This window comes from Cavia porcellus, unplaced genomic scaffold (assembly GCF_034190915.1).
Source record: "Cavia porcellus strain 051 isolate PalLab524CR breed Dunkin Hartley unplaced genomic scaffold, mCavPor4.1 scaffold_12, whole genome shotgun sequence".
Taxonomy (NCBI): Eukaryota; Metazoa; Chordata; class Mammalia; order Rodentia; family Caviidae; genus Cavia; species Cavia porcellus.
The window spans coordinates 76225614-76240586 of record NW_026947495.1 but is presented as its reverse complement, the minus strand read 5'-3'; the positions used below and the strand labels follow the sequence as shown (position 1 = coordinate 76240586).

The 14973-nt window shown below is 47.6% G+C and overlaps 1 protein-coding gene across 6 annotated transcripts in view; it reads right to left on the bottom strand.

Moving 5' to 3' along the window:
- Positions 1-14973, bottom strand: part of Myo1b (myosin IB) — a 147586-nt gene that overhangs the window by 119492 nt on the left and 13121 nt on the right. For 4 of the 6 annotated variants that reach the window (XM_063259460.1, XM_063259462.1, XM_063259461.1 and 1 more), the window contains exons 1-2: positions 14067-14224; positions 911-1054 (exon numbers count right to left, since the gene is read on the bottom strand). In XM_063259460.1, coding sequence (XP_063115530.1) covers positions 911-1045 — 135 coding nt within the window. In that variant the 5' untranslated portion in view covers positions 1046-1054; positions 14067-14224. Of the gene's footprint in view, positions 1-910; positions 1055-14066; positions 14225-14973 lie in introns of those variants that run through there. The other 2 variants (XM_003478762.5, XM_013142398.3) reach the window with 1 other exon arrangement.

The window sequence follows — 14973 nt, the reverse complement described above, 5'->3', positions numbered from 1 at the left end:
AGGTATTTTTTAATTCATGCTCTAGAGATCTTGCCAAAGCAATACTGTGAAATCCCTCATAAAGGATTCTTGTAACACAGGTTTGTTAATGTATGTATTTATAGATTGCAATTTTGTACCCTCTTAGAAGGTAATCTGCCAAGTCTCAAGTTTCCAGGGACCAAGCAACCATTCTTAACTGATAAAATGACCTAGTCCCGCCTAGTGACAAATGTCAAGAAGGTTCACACCTTTTGAAAAGTTCACTGTCATGCATGTTTTTGTCTTTTTGAGTGAGGGTCTCGCTATGCAGTTCCAGCTGGCCTTGAGTTCACTTTGTAGCCCAGGCTGGTCTCGAACTCTCAACAATCCTCCTGCCTCAGCCTCCCAAGTGCTGGGATTACAGGCATGCGCCACTCCACTCAGCTTTTAAATCTAGAATGTGGATGTCCCTGTTGGGGTATGCATTTCATATCTTGAATCACTTTGTAACAGTATTAAGATGTGAGTTTTGTGTGTGTGTGTGTATGCATGTGTTGGGAATCGAACTCACAACCTCATGCTTGCCAGGCAGGTACTGTGCTGCTGAGCTAGATCCCTGGCACTGTCCTGCATTTTACTGAGCTGATTTTCTCAATGATTGGACTCTGCTAATCTTACAAAGGCATGCGAGAAGGTTTACTTGGTTACAAAACTCTGAACGGATGTTCTTCCAAGGACAGGAACTAAAGTCTTCCCTTCCTTTGAAGTGCAGCACTGCATCTTGGGAAAGGCAAAACATTCCAAACTGTGAAGGGATAAATAAGTACCTCTGCACTCTAAGGAACGGAGAAATCAAAAAACACAAAAAAAGGAGCTCGAGGTAGCAGGATCAGCTCTCTGTCACAAAATGCATAGCTTACCCACCCCAGGGACCTCCCCGAACACTCACGTATATCTCACTGTGGTCGAAACGCTTCTTGAGGTTGTTGATGAAGGTCTCCTCGCTGAGCGGTTCCAAGAGAACCATGTCCCCAACCCCAATCATGTTGTCCAGAAGCGATGTCTTCACCTCCATTCTGGCCATGGTCTCCAGCTGAGGAGAGAATGCAGTTGGTGTAAATGAAAGACATTGTTTCAGATAGGTTCTTGGCACCGCTGCAGAAAATGTCACAACCTCTGCTCTCTCCAACCTACGGCAGAAGCCTCTGCTTGATGCAGCTGCTCTATGGGCCGAAAATGAACCCCCTTCCCACTCCCCTTTCCCAGGCAACATCTACCCATAAGAAAGCAGCTCCTTTAGACCATCCTCTCTCCCCAGCTGGGACTGCAAACTGGCAGCAAAGGAACTGAATCTGCCCTCTCCCAGGGCCAAGCATACCAATGTCAGCCTTAAACCTACACGAACCTGCTTCCTCCAGGACGTCACCCACCAACATTCCACATTTCCCCAAGAAATACGGTGCTAACACTACTGGTCACTAGCCCGGAGGCAGGTACACTAAAGAACTGTACATGCATGAATTCATTCAGTCCTCATGGTGACTGTTATCTCTATGGTAAGAAAGCTGAAGCTCACGGAGATTAAGAACCTTACTTTGATTAGTCAAAAGAGTTTTGTGGGGCTGGGGGTTTAGCTCAGCGGCATAAGCACCTGCCTTGCAAGCAGGCGGTCGTGAGTTCGATCCCCGGTACCGATAAAAATGAAAAAGACAAAAAAAAAAAAAAAAAGAGTTTTGTATGTTGTGTTAAAGAATCACATCACCACACATGCGAAACTTAGAAAGGAAACACAACCAACTGTAAATAGAGACTGCCAATATACTGTCACCTGCCAAGAGTGACTTCCACGTTTTTAACCCTCATTTCAACAGACACACCACCATATCGGCAAAATCAAATGGACAGGCAAGGACTTGACCACAAACATTACAGTTAGCCTTGAGCTCCATGGGAGGCCACTGAGGGGACAAAGGACACTTCGAGGGCCGCATTCTCCCCACTCCTGCCACACACGGTGCACCGCACAGAGGAATGCGAACTTCCCCAGGCTCCCAATCTGATCACACTGGTGGACAGCACTGACACTCCTTCAATATCTGAATGCAAGAGCGCCAGTGGAGAGGAGGCAGGAGGGGTGTTACTACGTGCATGGGCTTGTCTGTGTTACTTTTTCTAAAACTACCAGGAAGTAGAAATGAACTCATCCAGGCCATCCTAAATGTCAGTAACACAGAAGACAGGCTTCTATAATATCATTCAAAATGCTGCAAAACACTTGCGAACATTCACAATCACTCGTGCACACGCCCAGAGCAGAGAGCAAAGCGCTCCGGTGCCGCAGGAAGGTTGTTCTGCTTGCTCAAGTCCCATACGCGTCCTTCTCTGCCAGTCTACAGACCCCGCGGGTCTCTGAGAGGTAACAGAAGCTACATTTAGTTGGAATCTCAAAAACTGGAAAAGAGTTATGAGTAATTCATTATTATTCATCATTAGCAATTCACACAAAGCCACAAACACAACCTTCATCCTTGACCATATTAAAAAATATTTTTATTTGGCTGTGGGAAGCCACTAAAGACGACGGAGATGAAACCAAAAGGTTCTCTAACAAACAAGAACCACCAAGAGGGAAGTACTTAACACTCAAAAGAAAGACAGAGGAATTATTTCATTGATTGACTGAGTTTCATGCCAACCCCACCTGGAATAAATAGCTCCAGGTATCACTAAAACACAACAATGCGATCCCAGAGGACGGCTGTGTTTTAAAGCAGGCCAGGCTCTGTTTTCGAATAAAACAGGTGAGGGTGGAGGATATGGAGGAGGAGGAGCCCAGGACACAGAAGGGCTGAGGCCAGCATGCAGGGGAAGACGTTCCAGGAAACAGCTCCATGATGCCCAACCTCTGTCACAGTAAATCAACACCACAGTCAGATTTCCAGGTCTCAGACTCGCAGGATGCCACAAGCGCTCGAGTTGCAATGCATTGCATATAATTTGGCAGGCAAGGGAAGAAGGCTGAGAGCTTAAGGGGAAGTCAACCCAGGAAGGGTGTCAAAAATAACTACCTCAACCCAGCAATTTAAATTAAGCAAGGTGCCTGAGCAGGCACACGCTGCCCCAGGTGGGTGTCTGATAGGGTCTATTTATAGAAACAGCTGCGGAAAGACAACACCGCTTTGCAGGTAAGAGTAATTAAGTAGCCGATCTAACTCCGCAACCTAAACCTGGCATCATGCCGTGTTTCCAAGTATAAGTTCTGAAAAAGTCTGCAGAGCTCCTAATTCCCACAGCTCTATCCCAACCTCATAATGCAAAGTGGGAGGAGGCAATGGGAGGGCGAAACAAAAGCCAGCCAGCTCGTGGGCACTTTGATTCAAAGTGGAAAAGTGAAAACATAGTTTGTGCAAACCGAACTGAAACACTGTATGTCCATCAGTAGATAAAGGGATAATGAAAATGTATTTGTACACAGGGGAGCAAGACTCTGCTATAAGGAAAGAGTTATCTGAGTCATGTGTACAAAAAACACACAAGACTGTAAGGTTAAGTGAAATAAATCAGATGCACAAGCTTAAGTATGGCACGGCTTCTCTTATATGAGAAACCTGCAGTGCAAATGAATTGAACAGATAAATAGAAGATAATAGACGAGATCTTTTGTAAACGCAAAAGGGGCCAAGAGCTGGAGGGAGCTGGGTGAAAAAGAATTAAGATACATTATGTACATCCCCATGAGGAATGTGTCATCATGGCAGACTGCAAACACACACTATTAAAAATGCGAATTTAAAAAATGTAATAAGCACCTTCAGACTGGGTTTAACTTTCTTTATCTCAGTAAAATGAGCGGGATATTTGTTCCACCCAAAGAAAGTGATTTGGATTATTCTGTGACCGAGCAATGCTGACCATGGGAACACATCTCAGAATCACTTCACTTCAAACTCACCAGTTCCATAAAGTGTCAGTGCTCAGAAAGGGTGAAAGAGGGAACGAAATGAGAAGGTATGCAGGTATCACTGTGGGTGCTTCGTTTACTGTGCATGCATGTGTGGATAAAAAAGTTACGTGCGGGATGTATACACATGTACACATGGAGAGATACAGATACGAGCAGACATGGGCACACAGACACCCTCCCTTCCTAAGGGTCCCCATGGGAAGCCACGTTGTTCTGGGGAAATCACAGGTACCCCATGTGCCAAAAAATACCATGGGATCTTATGCTGACTGCAACACATCTCTCAACAACTGTAATGGATTCAAGGCTGCAGGATGCCACTGAGGCTGAACCTCTTCGGCTTGGAATCTCAGGACAAAGGTTCTCTCCAGCTCCAGGTGGCGTGACCAGCCTACGTGACACTTGAACAGCTGCAGCCATCTCTGTCTCCCAAGGGAGGCTGGTGCCAGAGAAAAACGACACATGGAGGAAGGCGGGGCAGGAAAATTACTGAGATTAGTGATGGGGTCCTAATCAATGTCACAAAGCTCTGGATCAAATTGCTCTTGGCACCTGCCCCTTTGTCTCTGGTTTTCAGTGATGTAAGCCAATTAATTCTCTTCATTGCTGAAGGTGACTGAGTCGCAGAATTATTTGTAATAGGAGCATCTTACCTAAAAGAAGAAACAGGGACCAGGAAGTGGAACGTTACAAGTAACAAAAAGGACTGGCTGAGCTAAGGCACAGAGGGTGGCACACTGATGATTGGTCATCAGTCCTTCGAGGCCATGCCCCCAGGGCCTACCCCTTCCAACCAGAACCCATCACCCTACCCCATCTTCAGCTCTGAATTCATCACGGTCACTCCAGTGATACATACACAGTCCTATGACCCAGTAAGCTTCCCATCTCTAAACTTTGAGACTTGGGGGCTGCCCTTTATTGAAACCACAGCAATATCTAACAGTGGAACACCTGGAGAGGCCAGGTCTTCAGACTTGGACCTTGTACCCACAACATCAAAGAATTTGAGAAAATTCAGGATGCCAGCCAGAGTACAGGGTTAGTAAACCTGGTCAGTCTGAGGGCAGGGAGGAAAACATGGTGCTGTGTGGAAAAGTCACCAAGCCTGAGATAGGGAGAAGGGGGGCCATCATGAAGAAGGAGACCTTGAGCTGCACTCCCACACTCTATGGGCCCCAGCAGACTTTGTTAACTAGGAACCATGGCATTCTGCAGAGAACCAAGGCCAGGAGCTAGAGCCCAACCCGGGACTTATGACAGGGAGCCTAACATGCTCATCCCCCCTCATCTAAAAAAAAAAAACTGCTGAAGCATAACAGATCCCAACCAAATACCCTTTCCGATGCTCCTATCTGGTATGGCCAATGAAAACCAATGGGTAAAGATCTCAGAGAGCAGACGCTTGCTCCGAGGAGGGTGAACCTATGTCCAGTCACACAGTGTACTATGCTGGTTGTGGCATTTTACGTTGCTCAGCATAGGTGTGGTGAGAAAGGGTACAGGGGCATTGGGGAGACATGGGGGGAACAGAGCAGACATGCACCTTGTTTTTTCTCCCTGTGGGGCACAGCTTTCTTCCCACTGCCACCTGATCTGCCCTGCAGGGAGTCCCCAGTGGCACACCACCTTATAAAAGGTCCTGCTCAATTTCACCTCAATAGGGGAATTGCCTATTCATACCCTCTAGCCACTTAAAATCTTTTTTGTGTTTTCCTATGATCAACATTGCTTTTCAGCTGTTGTTCCTGAGTTTTTTCAAGCACATGCATGGGAAACATTTCCCAGTGTGCAGCTTCTCTATAGGCTTTGTTTCTCTTATCTTCTGTGGAGATCAGTTTTAATCTCTTACATAGCATCTAATTAATGGATTAGTCATTTCTTCACAATTTATTTCTTGATTAAAATATACTCCTTTCCAGGCGTGAGGGCGCATACTTGTAATCCCGGCGCTTCAAGAAGCTGAGGTAGGATCACAATTTCAAGTCGACCCTGAATAACTTGGTATCTTAGAGACACTCTCAAAATAAAAAGGGCTGGGGTCCAAAGTGATCAAGAACTCTAAAGAGAGTGATTTGTACTTGGTCCACCCCAGGAGAGGCTGAAGTAGGAATTTGGTTTCTGCACAGCTGACTGGATCCTCCTGGATGTCAAGATGGCAGATGAAGACCACTTTGATCCCCAGCCCTCCACCTTCCCCTTGGTTCCTATTTCCCAAGCCTGTAGGCACAATTCCTGGTCTTCTGACCTCCCTGCAAGTCCTGCCCACCTTGCCAGCAACCAAGATCACTAACAAGAAAGTTAACACCATGCTTAACATCCAGGATTATATCATCTCTAACCATCATTACATAAAACCTGACCTTTTCCTCTGGACCTTGGTGAAAGCAAGCTACAAAACACAGTATCTAGGGGAGCCTGGAGGGAGCCCTCGTCTTGGGGTACAGACCTAGGCCATCTGGTGACAGGTGGCAGCAGCTGTGCCTCTCTTTCCGCTGTTTGTCTACATGTGAAAAGCAAAACACGGCTGCCACTGCCCCTTCTCCACCTACCCTCCTCTCACCAAAGTCACTACCTCGCTCTCCATGTATACTGGGGCCCTGACTGGAATCTTTTCCAGTAGAAAATATTATTTAAAATATTAAAAGGTTCATTTCAAACTTCGCTCAAAATCCAAAAGAAAACAGAGCACACATATCCTGTAGCCATCTGTGACCTGACCTTGCAATAGAACTACTCAACCTGGTCACTCCCCTAAGTGTACAAGCTACGTCACCTGGGCCAGGGATGTGTGGACTGACACCCCAGGCCGTGTGCCACACAGAATCACCCAGACCAAGAGACACCCGTGTAAAGTGCACGATCTCGCCACTCTTCGATATCTGAACAATAAAGAGACTCATAGTCATAACTGATAGTCATAAGTCACCAGAGATGGCAGACTAACTGAAATACCTACACTGGGCACCACACAAAGCTCACAATGCCATGGATAAGAACGAATGCAAACCGCAGTATACTTCTAATTGAAGGAACATTCATAAATCAGAGTGGGGGCGCAAGCATTAACAAGGATTAATATAAAGTCACTAACCTAACTTTACATGTGAAGCAACTTTTAAAGCAACCCCAAAGCTAAGTGATTTGCAGGAAAAGTTCAGGAAAGCAATTACCCACTGCCTGCTTAGTGACCGTCGTGGGGACTTCTCAAACACATCTACTATAATGCCATTAGCAGTACCCATCAGGGGCAGTACTGACAGGGACTTCCCAGTGCAGGAACAAAGGTGCTTTATGTGGCCCCAGCTCCACTCATTAACCTCCCTGTACAGCAGCACAGCGCCTTTGCTAAGGGCTAGCTCTTCCGTGTCCAGAGTCACGCCTTCTTCATCTTTTTTTCCCTAAACGCGCAGCGCACAGCCTCTCACACGCGGTGGGCATTGAGTGAGACACAAAGGGAAACGAGCATGCAAATCTCCAGCTGACAACTAGTGACAAAACAATGAGACAATGCACGGCCTCCCAGCCGCCCTCCATGGGTCACCCAGAGACAGAAGGCAAAATAACAACAATGAAATGGCAGCGGGCCACTTTGATCTAGTCCCCCAAAAACTTAATCTCAACAAAGGCCAGGAAACAGACTCGAGCCACTTGGCTCCCAATGATATCACACTAATGCTTTTAAGAATGACAAGAGAAACACATTGAAGTCAGGAGGGCGGGGCCCCGGGCAGGATTTCATGAGCAGAATAACTCCCAGCAAATCCTTGTGCTAAAACAAAGGCCTAAGAGGGGCCGAGTCTACAGGACGCAGGTTAGTAGCTAACAGAATGAGCCAAGTGACTGAGAAACCTGGAATTTCCTTCCTACAGCTTTTAACAGGCGCTAAATCTCATCCCTCTCACAGAGGCAGATCAAATTTCTATTCAATTCAGCTCCCCCAGCACGCACAGTATCATCCAGTCCTGTTGTGCTGTGGTACTGTGGGAAGTGCTACGCACACAGTGATCCCAGGTCCTCACACCACCACTCAGGACCTCACCGTCCGTCACAGAACCACGGACACAGGCCACTGCTGACACTCCGAAAGACTGCTCTAATATGCAAAAGCATCGCATGCACACTATTGGGGGAAAAAAATCAGAAAATGCAGATGAGCAATTCAACGCCGGCCTCCTGGCTTTCATGTGAAACCTTTTGCGACCCTCTGGAAATCTGATTTTTATAATCAAGCCGCTGGCCATCACTTCTGGTTTTGTAACTTTTGTTTCTGTCATGAGGTAGGGATGTGAAATAACCAGTAGGAGCTCTAACAGTGCCCCAAGGATGCCCCTACCAGTTTATTACACAGCCATCTGCCTCATGATCTCTGGCTACTCCCCCCACCCTCCCCACCCCACTAAACTACCAGCTCACTTTATCATGCCTATCAAGCTTCTCCCCATCCCTGCCAAGCGCCTATGAGCCCGAAACCTATGTCTTCTATCACCTCACACCAAATACAGAAGAAAAAGAAAAAAACTTCCTGAATTCTGCAATCACAGCTCAGGGTTCATCTCCGGCTGCTTTGTGTCTCTTTCTCCTCCACCCCATCCAACCTGCCCACTGATCATGTCACCTTAGTCACTGGCCTCCTTCTGTCCCCCGACAGCATGGGAAGGGGTCTCTATCCTGTGTGCCCCCTGCAGCCCTCTGAGGTTTTCTCCTCCCCATCTCCAGGTACCATCACACCCAAGTGCCTTTTAAAATCAATCTGAGCGGGTGCACCCCACTTCAGGTCTTGCAGTAACGCTCAGGAGCCTCCCTGCCAATACTCTTAACTCTTCCATAGCTGGTCTAACGAGCTAACAGGTTACATACAGAGTCCCCCGCATGACCCAGCAATCCCACTTCTGCTGGGCAGACATCAAGAGGTAGGAAAACAGAATCCCAACAGGTATCTATAAATTCCTGGTGCTAACAGCATTATTTGCAACTGTCCACCTGTAGATGGACACACACATAAAATACGGCTGACACATACGAGAGAACAGCGTTGGGCCTTAAAGAGAAAGCGAATTCTTGACCCCTGCTACAACACGGGAACCTTCAGGTCATTATGCTGCACGAAATGCCCAGCAGAACAGGGACAAATCCTGTCTGACTTCATTTATATGAGGCCCCTGGGATAATCCAACCCACAAAGACAGAAACGGAGTGAGCTGTGTTCAACGGTACAGAGCTGTCTTTGTGACAGTAACTCATTCTCGAGATGGCTGGTGGTGACACTGGCACAACCTGAATGGACATAGTGCCCATGAACTTGTGTGCTTAAAATGGTAAATTGATGTATATTTTACCACAATTTGAAAAAAATAACCTTTTCCTTGGTAGAGCACCCATGAGCTCACTACCTTCCTGGTCTGTCTGTCTCTCTCCCAGGAAAGTATCCCGTCCTGAGGCAAAGCCTGCACAACTCACAGAGACAAGACAAGACCATGAGGCCTCCAGGGGCCTCCATGAGCACCCTTGCCAGGCCACTGCCCACAGGCCCAGACAACGCCTGCTACAGGGGATAGGAAGTCCATAGAGACGCAGGGAGCAGGTTTCATTGCAGGACTTTGCCAGCCCCCTGCAGAGAAAGCCTGTAGGAAGAATGAAGTCAGTGATAGAACAGATAAGACTCTCACACCCCAGAGCCCCTGACTTAAACCTATGTAGAGGCCACTGGTCACAGGCGTGCCAGCCAGTGGTCAAGACTGAAGCTGTGTGTGTGTGTGTGTGTGTGTGTGTGTCCCACCAACAGATTTATACATCACAGCCCTACTTCCGGGTGACAGAGGCACACAGCCAGGGGGCACGATGGGGGCATATCCTTATCAGAAGAGGAGGACAGAGCTCTCCACCTCTGTCCTGCTATCCGAGGGCAGTGAGAGAGCCAATGTCTGAAGGAGGCTGGGAAGAGGACCGTCCCCAGGAACCAATTCCGCCAGCACCGTGACCCCGGACTTCACAGCCTCCTTAACAGGTACAGCCGGTTCTCCCCTCCCGAGCTGCCCCCATCCATCACCTCCCATCTAGTTCCCAATCCGCAGGATCATCAGAAAGCCGGACACAAGTGAGAATCAACAGACCAGACACTTATTCAACATCTATTGACTCAAATAGCAAGCAGAGCAGGAACTGGATTCTTTAGGACACTTTACTCAAGCAGAACCACAGGACCTCATTCTGTCCCTGACCCACAGGGCTTTTCCCAGGGATGCTGGGAGCAGGGGAGAAAGTGGGCCAACCTGGCTTTGTGGAAAGGCTCACAGTCCTCCAATCTTCGCTCCAACCAACACCTCTGCTGTCCACTTGTGCCCACCCCCGGGACTCACTGCACAAATCATAGTTGCAGGACTCTGATCTTTTATTTCAACACTCAAGCCACTAGCCAGGAAGGGTTCACCCACCTCCTCGCTCTTGTGAAAGCTCTCCTCAGAACAGTTAATCCATTGCTTCCAGGAAGGCTTTCATTAGGATCTCTGACTAGGGAAGAAACAGCCCCAACAACAGGGCCATTTCCAAAGAGTATGCTGTTCCTTTGTGTTCAACTCTGGCTAAGACAAAGGACTTTAGGTCAACAGGCAATAAACACCAAAGAGATCTGAACAGGAGTGAAAACAAACAAACGGATTACAGCAAATGGGAGCACACAAGCCATAAAGCCCATCTCCAGCCTGGAAAAGCCCTGAGACCGACTGGGGCGATTCATTGGCAGGATGGCTTCCTGAGGCTCAGACCCTACAGGATATCCGCAGAGCCTGAGACCAGCTGGGGACCACCTCGGGGCAAGGTCAAGGTTGGTTTCCGTCTGGGCATGGAGACACTGGTTCTACAAACAAAAACCAAGTAGGACCTCACAGCCCCTCCCTCTGGAGCCCGAGAAAAAGGACTGGAAAACACCTAAAGCTCTACAATTCACAGTGATAGAAAGGCAAAGGTTTGTTTCCAACTGCAGGAAATGAGTGTGACAGACATCAACTGAATTAACTCGAAGGATTTTTGAGTAAAAGCAGAAAAAGAAAAAAGAAGCAGGGGTAATGACAATATTGAAGGTTTTGGATGACTAGCTACCAACAATGTTTTCGGGCACAGCGAAAAAAACTGCCAAGATACAAGGATCCCAGACAAAACCTTTTGCTATCAGAGTGACCATGAGACCCGGGGTGTCAGGGATCTATCTCATTTCTAAAAGAGTCAGGGTAAGGATGAAATGCAACAAGCAGTTTGAAAACGCTCTTTGGCACTTCGTAGATGACCTGTGCAGCCTTCAAGTTAACACCCAAAGCATTAAATGTTTCCCAGCATCCTGATACCTTTTCAGAGCAGCTTCACTTACAGCAAGGAGATGCCTCACAGCCAGCGTTCAGCACATGGGAAGCTCTTGATCCACATGATACGGTACAGCTCAAGCTTTGCAAACACCGATGACACAGGCTCAGATCCAAGGCAATTCATCTCTGCAATTCCAATTTCTCATCTACAAACTCAGTGATGGCATCTATTCCATAGTAACACAGCCTGACTGAGAAAGTGAACTCACCAGATGCAAGTTCCCTGATTGCAACTTCTTAGCTGACCCTGAAGAGCTCGGTCCTATCTTCTAGCAGGTGTGCCCAAGTAACTAACCTATGGACTGGCCTCATGGGCAGCAGACCTGCCCCGAGGGGTGGCCACACCACTGACCTACACACACCTCCCACAGTTATGGCAGGAACAGCAACTTCAGAAAGGGCCAGCTCTCCAAGGCCTGATCCGAAAGCCTCATCCGCACCCCATGCCCCCGACCCTGCCACCCCTCACCTGCCACAATCCACCAGGAGGTCCCAAAGGGGCAGCAAGCAGACCAAAAGTCACACACACTCACCTCATGCTGCATATTACGAGAATCAATGAGCTAATGTCTGAAGGGCTATAGGTCCCTGCAGGACAAGGTAGCCAAAAACTATAAACCACTGTTTTACCCAGAAACACAAACTCAGCTGTAAGAGGGAATGTGCTAATTATAACCCTCAGACTTCTCAATCTGTTCCCTCAAGGCAAATAAAAAAAAGTATTTCCAAGAAGTCGAGTGTGTTTAGATTGGCAAACCTGAGACGCTGGAACCTCTGGGTGAATGCAAAACTGCTCAAATATACCTCACACACGGGACAGCTCCCACCCTGGGTCCTGCCAGGAATGCAGCCGCCAAGAATCACCACCAGGCATCGTTAGATTGAATACAGCCACTGGGAGAAAGGGGCTTCCTTCCCAAATGAGCCCACTTATTAATCAGAGGGTCCCAACTTGGTCTGTTCCACGTGCTAATACTCTCGCTGAAGTCTTCTGTCCCTGCCTGCCCACATGCTGAGCTTGCATGGCTTGCAGAATGAAAATGCTCTACCATTACACTATGGCTCGGTCTTTGGTTCTCCTTAGACTTGATCAGGCCTTCCGATCACTGGAGAGCAGCCCCTTAGAGTTAAGAGCACAGCGAAGAGCAGCACATACACAACCAACTGAGGGTTTCCGGTCCCAGGCAGTGTGGGGGTCGCTCTGAAAAAACACAGGCTTTTACATTTTGTGACAGGGTCAGAATGACAGTCCAGTAGGTGCTCCCCAAATCCCAGGAGTCGAGCTACAGCTGCAGCTCCACAGTGAGCTCCTAGGGAAACCTTGGGCGTGTTTCCATGTCCAAGCCTCGGTTTCCCCACAAACATAGCCCCTAATATCCTGTCCCAGTTTCTATCACTGTTGACTCAACAAAAAGGCTCCATTCCAGAAAGACTGAGCGAGCGCTTTCCTTCTGGGATTCTCAAGAATGTTAGAAACCAAAAGGGCAGCAAATGCCAGCCCACAAGAATCTCTCCCGGTGACATTTTCCCAGCGGCAAAGGAAAGGGAGGGCTCTCTGTCCTGAACCCACCGTTAAAAATACTGAAAGGTCTAACTACAGAGCCCGCAGCGTAAGGACTGGCTGTGAAGGCACAGGATGGCGGTGTGCAGAGCTACAGGATCTTGGGTGCGTCTGCAGAGGCACACGGCGGGCTGCAAGACGGCCCTGGCTCGTTCACTAGGTCATCGAGTTGTGAAGGCAAAGATTGCAAATGAGGAAATCTAAACACTAAAAGGAGAAAGCTCAGAGTTCCCCAGCAGTTCAGCCTTGGAGCGGCCCTTGTGCTGTGAACAAAGAATAAAAATTCAGATGCTCCCCCATTATCTACGAAAATAAAGACTCACAGACTACGTAAACCAAAGAAGAGATGTTTATGCATGGATGCTAGGGTGAGTGTTTATTAGACGAGAAGCGATCAAACAAAACGACAACACAGAAAACCCTGATGATGTAAACTCAGGAAGCTAAACTGCTTCGTCATTTGGCAGACTTTTTGAGGAGAGCGGCTAACTGTGGACAGTGGGGTGCTTCACCAAAGCTGATTAAAACAACATCCACACTAGCACTTTCTGTATCAATGTGTAGTTTTATTTTTCATGTTGGAAGTATTACTTAAATTCAAAGGCAGTGTAACTCATTCTAAATGAGCATCCTGTAGTAGTCATGAGACATGCAATACTATGCATCGCCTACAAGGCAAACTCTAGGTCATCATTTTTAAGGTGCACATGAAATGGGTACTAAAGTTTACATTTACGAAATTTCAAGTGTTAGGTGAATTTGAGGAACAGTTCTGCTCATTTCTAAAAGTTCCACAGGTCACGGCTGTTATTTTGCTGTGCGCATAGACCATTTTTTGGGGAGGGGCCTTCAATCCAGAACATACATTGTATTACTGAAAGTTACACAAAACCCATTTTTAAAGTTAATCAGCTAAACCACATATAGAGTTGTAAAGCAAATCTTTCCCAAGGGAAGTTTTGCTAAGAAAGAAAATACGACTGTGAACTACTTTGTAAAATCCTGGTTAAGAAAAGTTCACTTCCTCTTACAAATAGTTTATCCAAAAAAACCTTCTAAATTCATCATTAGACTGTAAATCATTCAGTTAAAAGGCATAAAATCTTAAAATTTACAGTTCTATCTTGAAGCAACTCTACCTTTAGGAACACAGAGAAACTAGAGATCTTTCTAAATGACATCCACGTAAGCTCCCCCTGCTTTAGAAATTAAAACTGCTTACCAACTTTCCTGCTCCATTGTTTTTCCACTGATTGAACCAGCCCTTCAGCACTCAGCTCATGTGAAAGGGAGAGACAGACATTCGTTGTGACAGGGAGAACACACTAAGTACAACAAATATTTTGCACACAGATAAGAAGGGGAAAGTAGGTCAATATCCTGTGGGTGGGAGGAGGGCTGCAGCTTCCAGGCAGGACTGGGCCGCAGGATTATGGGTGCTGCGGGTGCTGGAGCCTCCTCCCACCCGCAGCCACCGCTCACACCTGGGCACCGCAGGAGCACTCCACCTGCCAGGCATCTGCAGCCTCCAGGGGTAGAGAAAATACTTAAGAGCAACACAACCAATAAAGCAAGAGCTCACACGGGGCGGCTGACTCACCTCGAAATGAGGAATTCACATTAGTGTTTACGTTTAGAGGTAGAACAATCACCATGGCAAAGGTGATGGGAGAATTGGGTTTCCATTCATTTTAAAAGTAAAAGACAATGTAAGTGATAGACCCATTTGTACCAACAGTGGTACAAGCTGCCTGATGGGACCTGCTGAAGGGCAAAGGCTGCAAAGACAGGTGAAGCAATTCGGGGTCACTGGCCCCCAGGCCTCGCCCCTGCCAGCTCTGATGACTCATTCCTGTGCTGACTCCAGCTGCGTTCCCCAGGGGTACCGCTCCATCTCCTGTGGCCAGGGGGAAGGAAGAGGACAACCTGGAGCAGAGCTACCTCCGGACCCAAGATGGACACCACGTGACACTACGAGTCCTGAGTTTGTCCCAGTCACAACCGAACTCACCAATTCTGGATGAATGACCTCGTGACAGAGGGCTTCTATTCCATGACCCCCCAGGCCCTTGACAATGATCTGAGGGGCTCCTAAACTGGCTTGCAATCAACTTCACACTTATCAGGTG